Source organism: Vipera ursinii (assembly GCF_947247035.1).
Source record: "Vipera ursinii genome assembly, chromosome: 1".
In the NCBI taxonomy this organism is placed as follows: Eukaryota; Metazoa; Chordata; class Lepidosauria; order Squamata; family Viperidae; genus Vipera; species Vipera ursinii.
In genome coordinates, this window is record NC_139512.1 from 309,367,490 (window position 1) to 309,381,361 (window position 13,872).

At 38.8% G+C, this 13,872-nt stretch overlaps 1 protein-coding gene across 1 annotated transcript in view; it reads left to right on the forward strand.

Annotated features, from left to right (window-relative positions):
- LOC310631974 (spermatogenesis-associated protein 7-like) overlaps window positions 1-13,872 on the forward strand; it is a gene marked incomplete at its 5' end in the record, with an annotated part of 41,274 nt that overhangs the window by 9,116 nt on the left and 18,286 nt on the right. Inside the window, 2 exons of the mRNA XM_083348780.1 lie at window positions 2,555-2,602; window positions 12,830-12,951. Of these exons, the coding sequence (XP_083204906.1) occupies window positions 2,555-2,602; window positions 12,830-12,951 (170 nt within the window). The remainder of the gene's footprint in view (window positions 1-2,554; window positions 2,603-12,829; window positions 12,952-13,872) is intronic.

The following is a 13,872-nucleotide window of genomic DNA, read 5'->3' on the forward strand; positions in this document are numbered from 1 at the left end:
GGCAATACGCACTCTAGCCACGCCCACCCAGTAGGCCATGCCCACCCAGGCCATACCCACCCGGCCCCCTGAGGGCAACCGCAATGCTGATGCGGCCCTCAATGAAATTGAGTTTGACACCCCTATGATAAAACATTCCAGGAGGTAAAATGTTTAGGGATTATTTCCTGACACAGTGAGTTTTCAAAGCTGATTTCTTCATTGCTCTCCTAATGAAACTGCTTTTAACTTACTTTTCAATCCTTGCAATCCAGTTCTGAGTTATACTGAAGAATCTAACACTGGATTCAAATATGTGAGCTGGGTCACTAAGCAAAATCTCTACAAGAAAAAGTTTAAGTAGCATACAGAAATATGATTTCTTTTTTATAATCCTATGTAGATCTCTGAAGGGTGTGAACAAAACAGCATATTAATAATACATTGTCTCCGTGGGTGTTCTGTTTGTTTCTTGGACTACAATCATGGAGAAAAATATATATTTGCTTATGTATAGGTATGCTTTGGATTAGGTTGGTTTACCATGATTTTACAAAACTATACATGTTCTTCTGTTGGTCTGTGTGAACTGTCCTGTATTATAAGACAGAAGAAATGATAGTAGTCTTTTGTTTCCTAGAGAAACAAGAGAACACCCTGCAATAAGAGCCTTGGTGGAGCAGTGGGCTAATGCCTCCTTAAGTAACACCAGCTGCCTGCAATTAGTGCAGGTTCGAGTCCCACCAGGCTCAAGGTTGACTCAACCTTCCATCCTTCCGAGGTAGGTAAAATGAGGACCCAGATTATATATATATATGATTCTCTAAAGCAAAGAGCCATAGAAGTTGGGTGGAAGAGGTATTTGACACCACTTCTGTTTTTCCTCTTCTATCACAATAAGACCTTGCCCTGGCAGAAGAATCCGATTCTTATTTATTTATGTAATCAAGGTTCAAGGCATTCAACACCTTGACAACTCCTGGTAGCTTACAAATAAAAGAAAACCATTTGCAAACAATCAGGTCACCCTCATGAAAAGAATGCTCTCCACCCCCCTCCCAGGGAATCTTCTAGGCTGTACAAAACAAAGGATAGGTGATGTGTCTAATAAAAAAAAGAAGAGGGGATTTTCTATTCATTTGGATTCTGATTCTGTACATTACTGGCTTAGATTGTACACACACTGGTCGCAATTTATTTCTGAAGAAATGTGGATCTCCTCAAAACTAAAAGAAGAAATTCCTAAATATTTTATGGAAGACGTTGACAATCTGCTCTGGCACTCCCCTGCTCTGTGATCCTGTGGTACAAAAGCAGGAAATGAAAATTATCACTAATTTATGGGAGCAGCTTTGGAGGGGACCCCAAGGACCCACTTTCTGGGAGGCTGCACATAACCTTGTTTTAATTAATTAATTAGAAAATATTCCCTTTGAGCCACAGAGGCTTTCATCTGTTCACCTTCATACATCTTTCTGCATCTGCTAGCTAAATTGGTACTAAAGACAATAGTATGAAGTCTTGTCCTGAATGAATATATTTATACATTTTAAATGTATCTGTATACTTGATCAAATCTAATTTGATTTTTAAGTGAATTGAAAACCACTTTTTTGCTTAATGATCTTATTATTATTAGCCATTATAGAAAATAAAGGATAGAATAATCTTTAATATATTAAAGGAATGAACGAAAATATATTAATAGGGCAATAGCTTTTAATTAGTATTGTACAGAACTGCAGAAAATGCATCTTGCCTAAAAACTGGACTGTCTCTATTCTATATCCATTATTACTACAGCAAAATTTGTTGAACTGTGGAAATTCCTCTTATTATTTAAGCCTGCTCCCATTTTATATTCCCATCAGGCTTTTTGTACAGCCTTGATTTTTTTTTTACCAACAATGAAGATTCAAGCAGTAGTAAGCTCACTATGCTCAAAAGCATATGCATAATGTTTGCAACAAGGTCAATTTGGAAGTGCATGCAACCACAGTTTAGAAACATTTGTTCCCACTCAGTATTCAGCTAAAACAGAAGCTCTTGTTTTACGGCAGAAATTCAAACTATTTATACTATTTTTTTATAGGCCTGAGTCATTTCTTCCCTTTCCGAAACCGTTTTATCATGCATCACTTTTAAAAAATATGCAAACTGCCAAACTAAGAAATGAGGTGAAAGCTGTGGAGGATACTTTGAAAACAAAAATGTATGCCAATAACGTCCCTGAAGCACTGCAGGTAGATTGCTTGGCTTGAACAAGATGAGGAACAGAGTTCACTTCAAACAGAAAAGCAAAGTCAAATCGCACAGCTATTCCTTGAAAATCATATCTCATTATTACACTTTTTTACAGTTGGACAAGTAGTTTTCATCTCATAGTCAACAAAGAAGGTATCATCAGTTTATTTATAAGCAAAGCATCTAAATAAGATTCCTTAAGAGCCCAATTCCAGGCTTCAATAACCTCTGTTTCCTATTGGTTGTAACCAAGGTATTTGTTTCTCTTTTCTGCATTTGAAAATGGAATACTGTATTGAGAAGATAAACATTTTTGTTGTTTTTAATTCAGCTGCTGTTGATTCATCTGCTCCAAAGAGTTTGAGCACAAGCATTAAATGTAGGTACAACTTGCTTTGTTTTCCAAATAATGTCTGGTTTTATTTTACTTGGACTGGAAATGTTTGTTTTGGACTCTTTCTCTCTTTGTCCCCTAGTCCCAGCTCTCAAGCCTAAGTGAGGGACGTGTGTACTTCATAGGTGGGTGATTGTATCATTAACAGAAGAAAAGATTCAGTTACATATACTCCAAGTTTCTTACAGGATATCTCAGAGTAGCAATAAAACTGATCACAGAAGATGAGTTGCCACCTAAGGGGGCTTTTCAAACATGCCTGAAGACGGGAGAATTTGGAAGTATTAAGACATGGTGTAAGGACCCACCCCAATCCACATCTTAGGAAAACAAAAACTCTTGGAGTCAGTTCTAGTCCCAAAGGAATTTTTACTAGGACATGCTTGGTTGTGGAAATACAAGACAGTACTTGGTATTGTTTTACAAATTGAAACTTTATAAAGAGTTCCCGGTTCAACCCCCTTTCCCTCAACCCCATTTGGTCAGCCCCCCATCATTTTACTTCGTGTCATCCCTTTCGTGGGAAAAAGGGAACTTCGAATCTTTATGGTTATTGCCTTCTTCCTCTACAGATTCAAATGGAGACACAGGCCAGATGCCTTCTTCCCTAACCCTCCCCTTTGTTCCCCCAGTTCAAAAGGTTTCCCTTGGTCTTTGAAATAACCTAAGGCAGGCTGAATCCACATGCACTCCTCCTTCCTCAGGAGATGGCAGAATCCATGGGGGGGATAATGTTTTAAACATACATTTATGAATGTGATATAAATGGATTCTGACACATTGCATGAAATTCTGCTTCAAAATCAATAAAGTCTGGACGTCTCCAAACCTTACACAATTACACTTAACAGTCATGAAATATTCCAGTGGTGATTTCAGATGGTGGCTATGTTCTTCCTAACACTAAAAAGAGAATAAGAGCAGTAGCACTGGAGAGGGAGGAGAATGTAAGACAATTGGTAGGAAAGGGGAGAGAGAAAGCAAGGAAATATACAATAGACCAGTGGTCCGCCACCTTTTCTTCATCATGGAGCCTTTTAAATACTTTTTGTGGCCAGGGACCATGGCCACGGACCACCAAGACTTAATTCAAGATTTAAATCATAACATTTCTTCAAGCCTTCACGGACCCCCTGTGATGACATTGCGGACCCCCAGGGTTCCATGGACCACAGGTTGAGAACCAATGCAATAGACTATAGTTCCTAACCTGGAGTCCATGGACATTCAATTGGGAGAAAAAAATACAACTTTATTTTTACCACAAATGAAGGCAGATTTATTTTTAGCAACCATTAACTGAAATTTAGCTTTTCATTGCATAGTGTATGTAAGCAACAAAGTTATTTATAGCCCTTTGATTCCAAAAATATTTGTTAACTTCAATAAATGTCACTATTTAAAATTATTATACTCTAAACAAAAAAGTTTTTGCATTGTTTACTGATCTAATGGACTAATTAGGAAGCACCTGTATCAATGTGTGTATGTATTACGATTTGTTATTTTTTAATATTTTGAAAACTGTATTTGAATCTGTTTGGCTTCATTTGTAATACAGTCTATATCCATATATTTTATGTTAGGTATATTTAAACACATTTTTTGACAAAGCATTGGTAGTTTCAGCTGATTCTCATGGAGCTCCATGGCACAAAAAAAGTTAAGAACCTTATACAGACTTATCAGAAAAAACTCTTCTTGAGTTCAAATAATGAACTCTATTTATCTATCTTATTTATAAAATTGATGGCCACCCAACTCCCAACTGCTCTGAGCACTTCATGACAATTAAAACAAGAGAATGCAATTAATAACAAGAAAATAAAATGTATAAACTGAAATAAAATATGCCAGGAAGCACAAGTTGGACAATGTATCATTGGATCAAAAAGACCATAATAGTAAAAAGGACTTTTTTTACAGGAGCACTTGGCCAAAGAATTTTCCTGAGATTTTGTAATCCAACATTTCAATGAAAACTTCCAAGATACATTGCTGTCTAGCCTGTGCTTGAGTACATCTACGGGAAGAACTCATTACCTATGTATATATGGCACTTAAGCAGAACAGATAATTAACTCTCTGCACCATGTAATTGTTTCAAAATAATCTTATTTCATTTTGAATGTTTTAAAGCAATAGCAATGAATCACATATCTATAACGTATAGTTTGCCCCTGCTAAAATGGGAGACTTATCTTCTGGATGCACTATAATTTTTTCTCTGTTCCTTTGCTCTGATATCTTAATACTGTATTATGATTTTTACTCATCCAGCTCCGATATCCTTAACCAGTCCTGTTTTCCATTTCTCTCTTTTCTCATTCATACCCCCATGGAATATATAAAGTGATAAGGTTTTGTTTTTAACAAATAACTACGCTTAAGAGGTTACAATTAGAATAACTTCAGAACAATAACATCTTTCTTCTTTGTTTCTTCTCTTTGCCTATTTTTAGATTGTAAATCCTTTGGGGCAATGTCCTATCATATCTATTCAGAGTAAAATGCCTTGTACATGAATGGCATTGAATCTACAGAAATTGTTTTTGTTGTTACTATTAATAGATAATAAGCAATAAGTGAAAATTGGCCCCCAAAGAAAAGATTCTTTGGAATCACTATCCTAATTTAAGGTAAAAGAATTATCTTATTAAGCCCTAATGGCTTTCTCTGCTAAATAACCTTCAAAAGGTTTCTGAACAACAGATCTAAGAAACTGATTACTGTATACCAGAGGTTTCTTCCAGTTCTCAGATCCTCTGTTAGTTTTTGTTACAGAACAAAATATTTGCTGAGTGTGCATTCTGCTCTACACATGGACATCACCAGACGGTCAACACAGAAATCAGATTGACTATGTGCTCTGAAGCCAAAGATGGAGAAGCTCTATACAGTCAGTAAAAACAAGACCAGGAGCTGACTGTGGCTCAGACCATGAGCTTCTCGTGGTCTGCAAAGTTTAGGCTTAAACTGAAGAAAGTAGGGAAAAGCACTAGGCCACTCAGGTATGAATGAAATCTTATCCCTGTTGAATATACAGTAGAGGTGACAAATAGATTTAAGGAATTGGATCTGATAGACAGAGTGCCTGAAGAACTATGGACAGAGGTTCACAACATTGTACAAGAGGTAGCAACCAAAACCATCCCAAAGAAAAAGGAATGCAAGAAAGCAAAATAGCTTTCTGAGGAAGTTTTGCAAATAGCTGAGGAAAGGAGGGAAGTGAAAGGCAAGGGAGAAAAAGAAAGATATGCCCAATTGAATGCAGAATTCCAGAGAATAGCTAGAAGAGATAAGAATGCCTTCTTAAATGAACAGTGCAAAGAAATAGAAGAAAACAATAGAATAGGGAGGACCAGAGATCTCTTCAAGAAAATTGGAGAGATGAAGGGAATGTTTCATGCAAAAATGGGAATGATAAAGGACCAAAATGGCAGGGACCTAACAGGAGCAGAAGAGATTAAGAAGAGGTGGCAAAATTAAACAGAAGAACTATACAAGAGTGAGCTTTACGTCCCTGATAAACACGATGAGGTGGTCAGTGACCTCGAGCCAGACATCCTGGAATGTGAAGTGAAGTGGGCCTTAGAAAAACTGAGCAACAACAAAGCTAGTGGAGGTGACAGTATTCCAGCTGAGCTATTCAAAATCTTAAAAGATGATACAGTAAAAGTGCTACACTCAATTTGCCAGCAAATTTGGAAAACTCAACAGTGGCCACAGGATAGGAAAAGATCAGTTTACATTCCAATTCCAAAGAAAGACAGTGCCAAAGAATGTTCAAACTAACACCATTGCACTCATTTCACATGCTAGTAAAATTATGCTTAAAATCCTACAAGCTAGACTCCAGCAGTATATGGATTGAGAACTACCTAGAATGTGAAGTGAAGTGGGCCTTAGAAAAACTGAGCAACAACAAAGCTAGTGGAGGTGACAGTATTCCAGCTGAGCTATTCAAAATCTTACTGGTCTACTATAGAGAGCGTCCTCTCGTATGGTATTGTGGTTTGGTATGCTGGTCTGACAGCCACGGATAGGAAAGTATTACAGAGGGTGGTGAGCACAGTACAAGACATTGTGGGCTGTCCCCTGACACCACTGGATGACATCGCCAGGGCTCGTTGCCTTGGAAGAGTGAGGAAAATTCTCATGGACGACTCACACCCTGGACAGTATCTCTTTACTCTCCTACCATCGGGTAGGAGATATAGGAGTATAGCCAGCCGTACCAACAGGCTGAAGAACAGCTTTTATTCATGGGCTGTTAGGCTTTTGAATGGGACATAATTTTATAAACTTTATGCATAATTGACTTGCGAGGCCGGTGCGTTGTGCAATTAGCTCACATGGTGTAATAAGATGGAGGGTTTGTGTCACTGTAAGTTGGGGGTGGGGGCACGAAGGGAGGCTCAGCCAATCTCAATGTATACATGGTTGTACTTTGACAGTAATGGTTCATTCATTCATCTTAAAAGATGATGCAGTAAAAGTTCTACACTCAATTTGCCAGCAAATTTGGAAAACTCAACAGTGGCCACAGGATTGGAAAAGATCAGTTTACATTCCAATTCCAAAGAAAGACAGTGCCAAAGAATGTTCAAACTAACACCATTGCACTCATTTCACATGCTAGTAAAATTATGCTTAAAATCCTACAAGCTAGACTCCAGCAGTATATGAATTGAGAACTACCAGAAGTACAGGCAGGATTTTGAAGAGGTAGAGGAACTAGAGATCAAATTGCCAACATACGCTGGATCATGGAAAAAGCTAGGGAGTTCCAGAAAAACATCTACTTCTGCTTCATTGACTATGCTAAAGCCTTTGATTGTGTGGATCACAACAAACTGTGGCAAGTTCTTAAAGAGATGGGAGTACCAGACCATTTTATTTGTCTCTTGAGAAACCTATATGCGGGTCAAGAAGCAACAGTGAGAACTGGACACAGAACCACTGATTGGTTCAAAACTGGGAAATGAGTCCAGCAAGGCTGTATACTGTCGCCCTGCGTATTTAACTTATATGCAGAGCACATCATGAGAAAGGCAGGGCTAGATGAATCAAAAGTTGGAATTAAGATTGCTGGGAGAAATATTAACAACCTAAGATATGCATATAATACCACTCTAATGGCAGAAAGTGAAGAGGAACTAAAGAGCCTCTTGTTGCGAGTGAAGAAGGAGAGTGCAAAACTTGGGTTGAAACTAAATATTAAGAAAACCAAGATCATGGCATCTGGCCCTCTCAATTACTGGCAAATAGATGGAGAAGAAATGAAGGTAGTGACAGATTTTATTTTCCTGGGCTCCAAGATCACTGCAGATGGGGACTGTAGCCAAGAAATTAAAAGATGCTTGCTCCTCGGGAGGAAAGCCATGGCAAATCTAGACAGCACACTAAAAAGCAGAGACATCACCCTGTCAACAAAAGTGCATATAGTCAAGACTATGGTCTTCCCAGGTGCAATGTATGGCAGTGAAAGTTGGACCATAAGAAAGGCTGAGCACCAAAGAATTGAAGCCTATGGTGCTGGAGACTCCTGCAAGTCCCTTGGACTGCAAGGCGATCAAACTGGTCAGTCCTAGAGGAGATCAACCCTGACTGCTCTTTAGAAGGCCAGATCCTGAAGTTGAAACTCAAATACTTTGGCCACCTAATGAGAAGGAAGGACTCACTGGAGAAGATTCTAATGCTGGGAAAGGTTGAGGGCAATAGAAGAAAGGGACGACAGAGAATGAGGTGGCTGGATGGAGTCACTGAAGCAGTAGGCATGAGCTTAAATGGACTCCAGGAGATGGTAGAGGACAGGAAGGCCTGGAGGAACATTGTCCGTGGGGTCGTGATGGGTCGGACAAGACTTCGCAGCTAACAACAACAATTACTGACTTAACTAGGTACAGTACTTTCAGTAGAGCAATTTTTGGAAATAAAATGTTAACAGTTTCCAATTTTGACACTATCGCTTTTGGATAATTTTTAAAATATGTGATATCATTGTTAAGAGGTTGAACTTGAAGTGATTTGTGAAGGGATGACTATTATATAATGAATGTAAAGTGCAAATGAATATTATTTGAATCTAAATGAACATGTATAGGAATGCACTGTAAGTTGTGATATATTTAATGGGCCTTATATACAAGTATTTTTATATATATCAGAAGTGTTCATAGCTCTCAAAATTGGCTCATACTTAATCTTTGCTTAGCAACAGAAATATATATATATATATTGCTAGGTAATTAGAATGATTTTATGGTATTAGTAGCTATCTGTCTAATGGGATTTTCTGTAATCTGTGTTCATTCAAGTAAAGGATAAAATGTTTTCTTATTCATAACATGATTACTGCTGAGAAATACAGATCCATTAAAATGCTTTACAGGTTATTACATAAAACAGAAAGCATTATGATAAATACTAGTCCTTAATTGAATAATCCATTGTTCTTAATTTGTTAACATTTAAATTTAACAAATCACTCTTCTTAATTTTTTAACATTTAAATTTAATAATTCACTTCCTTAATTTATTAATATTTACTCCATTATAATTCAGAACTTGCAGCTTGGTAGCAGCCTTATGGATGATGGAAAAAAGTAATATAATTAATAGCAAAACATAAATATTGAAGACTTTTTATGATTATTTATAGCCTACAGAAATTGAAACCAGTTAGAGAAAAAATGGTGCAGGAGGAAATTGGCATTATATAATTAAAAGTATAGGCTTTTAAAGTATATAGCCAGTGTGATTTAGCATGGCCTTCCATAGTGTATATTATTATCTGCTTGGAAGAAGTACCATATTACTGGGTAAGTTAAGCTCTAAGGGAATCATGGGATATACTATCCATTACTTCTGAGATGTTATAATTTACACATAAATAGCAATTTTGTTAGAACAAGATAGGAGAGAAATGTTTACTATCTTCCAACCTCTTTTATCTTCACAGTTATATATTCCCAGATTATTTTTCTCACCTCCATTGGAACATGATCGTTGAATCCATCTCTTATGATTTACTCATTTGCTCACTTAGCAATCCCACATTCTGGGTTTCAGACCATGCTGTAGCCCAGGATGTAGCAGTGAGACCTATACATTCATGAAGGAACATCTTGCCTTCAGAAGTTGTGGGTGCTCCATCACTGGAAGCTTTTAAGAAGAGACTGGACAGCCACTTGTGCCACTTGTCTGGAATGGTATAATGCAGGTATAGGCAACCTTGGCTCTTTTATGACTCGTGGACTTCAACTCCCAGACTCCAGCAGTTCACGGTCTTTACTGACCGCAAGTCCTTGCTAGGATTGTTCACAACAAACAAACAGACACCTCAAATTCTGTCACCAAGAATGTTGAGGTGGTCCATATTCCTTTTGGCCTACAGTTTCAGGCTGATCCACAAACCCGGCAAAGAAATGGGCCATGCAGACTGCCTTAGCAGATTGCCCTTGCCACACATGGAGCCAGATCCTGCTCCAGCTGCACATATTTCAGCCATACAGGATTTGCCAGAGTTCCCCCTACATGCAGGAGACATTGCTGCAGAGATGGCAGCCGACAAAATCCTAAGTCACATGTTGGCATGGATTTACACAGGGTGGCTTGAAAATAGCGGGGGACCAGAGTTCCATAGTTTTTTTATATGGAAAAATGAGCTTTCAGCTCATAAGGGTTATGTCCTTTGTGGCAGTCGGGTCGTGGTCCCCAGCTCACTCAGGCCCCGGGTTTTCCAGTCTCTGCATGAAGGCCATCCAGGTATTGTCCAGATGAAGGCACTGGCGAGGAGCTACCTCTGGTGGCCAGGGCAATATAAAACTATCGAGGCCCAAGTACATGGATGTTACATGTGTCAATAGTCCAGACCAGAGATGCCCCAGGCCCCTGTCCACCAATGGGAGGAAATGCACACACCGTGGTCAAGAATCCATATAGATTTTGCCAGGCCCTTTCAGGGACAGTTGTTTTTAATAGTGGTCGATAACCACTCTAAATGGTTGGAGGTGGTCCCAATTTCCAATATGACTACTGCTAGGACCATCCAGGTGTTGCGGTCATTATACTGGAATGGTATAATGCAGGTATAGGCAACCTTGGCTCTTTTATGACTCGTGGACTTCAACTCCCAGACTCCAGCAGTTCACGGTCTTTACTGACCACAAGTCCTTGCTAGGATTGTTCACAACAAACAAACAGACACCTCAAAGTTTGCAACACATGGGGTCCCGGACGTCATAGTCTCCAACAGAATTCCAGGCCTTCCTTAGGGCCAACTTCATAAGGCACGCCACATCAGCTCCTTTTCATCCGTTGTTGAATGGACAGGCAGAACGCATGGTTCACACAACCAAACAATCCCTGAAATGCATTGTCACGGGGGATTGGCACCACAGGCTGGCTGACTTCCTATTGTGTCAGCACACAATGCCCTGCACCACTACAGGCAAGAGCCCAGCAGAGCTTCGCTGGGGCAAGAGGCTAATCACTAAGCTGGACAGGCTGCACCCCGACAGAGTAGCCTCAGACACAGCACGTCCGAAGGCACCCAGGAACTTACAAGTGTGCGACCAGGTTTGGACCCAGAATTACGGGCAAGGGGCCTTGTGGGTGGCAGTGAAGGTTGTTAAGGTGTCAGGCCACTTTCCTATGAAGTGGTCCTGGAGAATGGGGAAGTCATTCGCCGACACATTGATCAGTTGTGTCGGTGACTAGCAGAGCAGTCGCTGACCCAGGACTGCCAAGAGGGACACACTTTGAGTCCACAAGTCAGTACTCCAGCAGAGCAGTTTGCATGCTCTGAAAGAACTCTTGCACAAGAGAGTGGGGATGGGGCCGTAGAAGCGTCTCCCCCAGAAACACAGAGTAAACCACAGGAGCCAGACAGTTGTCCTACAAACAGTAGCAACCCTGCTGATTTTGTGGCACATTTGGACTTTGGTTTGGGCCAACTGGGACAGGCCAACCAAAGGGACTCGAGTTATTTTGACTCCACCAAACCACAGAGCCCAAGTCTACCCAGCCTGACAGGCAAGCAGGTAGACCGGGAGTTCCCAGTAACCCCCCAACATTCCGAACGAGCTCAAAGACCCACCCAAGTATCTACAAGATTTTTTAAGCAAATGAAAATTTGTGCTAACCAAGGGGAAAGGATGTAATGTACTGGCCTTACATGCTGTAATTACTTGCTTATGTTTAAACTGTTTGCTAATGACTGGATGCACTTGCATGTGTTGTAAAGGTTGCTGGGCTGAACCAGACTGGCTGTCTTCAGCCGTTTAAGTAGTTTTTTGGGCGGGAAACTGCTGCTTTAAATCTATTGGTAGCCGCCTAGAGGCCAACCATATAAATAGCTGCGCAGCAGTTATTAGATTGCTTCTGTTATGTTCTGACTCTCAATAAAGCCTGTTGCTGTTTGAACCCTCTGTCTCGCTCAATGCCTGCAAGAACCAAACACATAACAATAACCTTTGAAATGTTTGGCACAATTTTCAATTGATTATGTTTCTTTTTCTTCCCTTTCTTGGAAATTTTAAATCTCTTTTCTGTATTTTCTTCTCTATGCCTGACTTTACCATTCTTTTACATATTTTATTTTTTTAAGTGGTAATGTTCTCAGGTCAACACATTAAATACCAATGAAAAAGAAAAGTTAGAGGAAAGAAATTATTTGGCTCAATATTGTTAATAATAACATCTTACCTGTTACTAAAATTTGCTGAGGGATTGAAATGTGTTATTTTTTTAAGGAAATGGGTTAGATAAGATATTAAAAGGTCTTAATTTAGCTTTCTTCTCCAAAACTCTTTAAATCAGGCATGTGGCCCTCAACAACTAGTAATGCAGCCCCACAAGATCATAATGAATGAATGATTTGATATATATTATATATTATATTATATATTGTATATTTATTATATTATCTATTTTATGTTGCCCAAGACAATTCCTCTTCATTTAATGTGGCTCAGGCAAGCTAAGAGGTTGGACAAGCTTGATTTAAATGTATAGTTACACTATACTCAAGAAAATGCTGAGGAATAGGTAACATCTTGCTGGGTAAAGAAGGATCTGCAAGTAAACACCCAAGCTTAGTGAGCACCAACAACTCTACAGTTCAACCCTGAGCTATAGAAAGTCTCTTTGATTGGAAGACAATAAATAAAGATGATAACTCTTTGTGTCAAAACTTTCATATTACAGACAGAGACCAACAGAAAAGAGAGAAGCTTATCAAAGCTGTTGAAAAATTCAAGAAAGAAATAGCATTGATCCATTCTACACCACCATACCATTCTAGAAGTGTTCCCACTAAGAATCACAAAGTAAGATGATATACTGTGCTATGTTTTGGAGAGAATTGATAGGAAGTGAATATCTCTCCCAAGGGTCTGTATTCCAGTGTCTGATGAGGGCATGAAAACCATTTCATTCGTAGACCTAATGAAACACCAATTTGGTGAAAGCTTAATGCTTTAATTATCTACTCTAAAAATGGAATATGGACCCATATCCTCCAACTTGTTTTCCTAAGGTGCTGAACACCTTTATTAGATGCTAATTCAGCAGCAGTAAGAACAATCTACTTTCAAACTCTTTGTTGTTTTAATTTATTTCATTTGATTTGATTTTGCTCAGGTTACATCACATTATTATTGCATTAATTAGATTAATTAATTAATTAATTAGGGATTGTGATCAATGTTAAATTTCATTTGTCTTCTCCAACTCTTATTTTATCATCTCTTCAGCAAAATGGGCCCTGTGACTTGAGATGGTCCTGTGAGTTAAAACTGGTATAAATATCACTAGGATGATGAATCAGTAAAAATGTTTTTTCCTACTCCCATTTTCATCATTTTACCCACCTTCCTCATTAGGTGTGAAATGGTAGAATTTGATTTCCCACCTAGATTTTTGCAAGACCCGTCCATGGAAAACTGAAGCTTCTTTTATAATGTCAGTTCCAGCCTAGAGATAAATTTCTGCTGATTCTAAATCATATCCTGTTATCATTCTTTTGTAAAGTACTATTTACCTGTCACCAATTCTTGGCCCATAATTGAATGAAGAAGGAATGAGGGCTACAAGGAGCACTTTACAATGGTTGTGCTCACACAAATTTTTATATGCTTGAGTTTTTCCTCCCACAAGTAGGATGTATCTTTGCTTTTTTTTTTTAAAGAAAAAGAATCTGCAGTGATAAAGTTAGCCCAGCTGGGCTTAAACTTTTATTCTACTATATT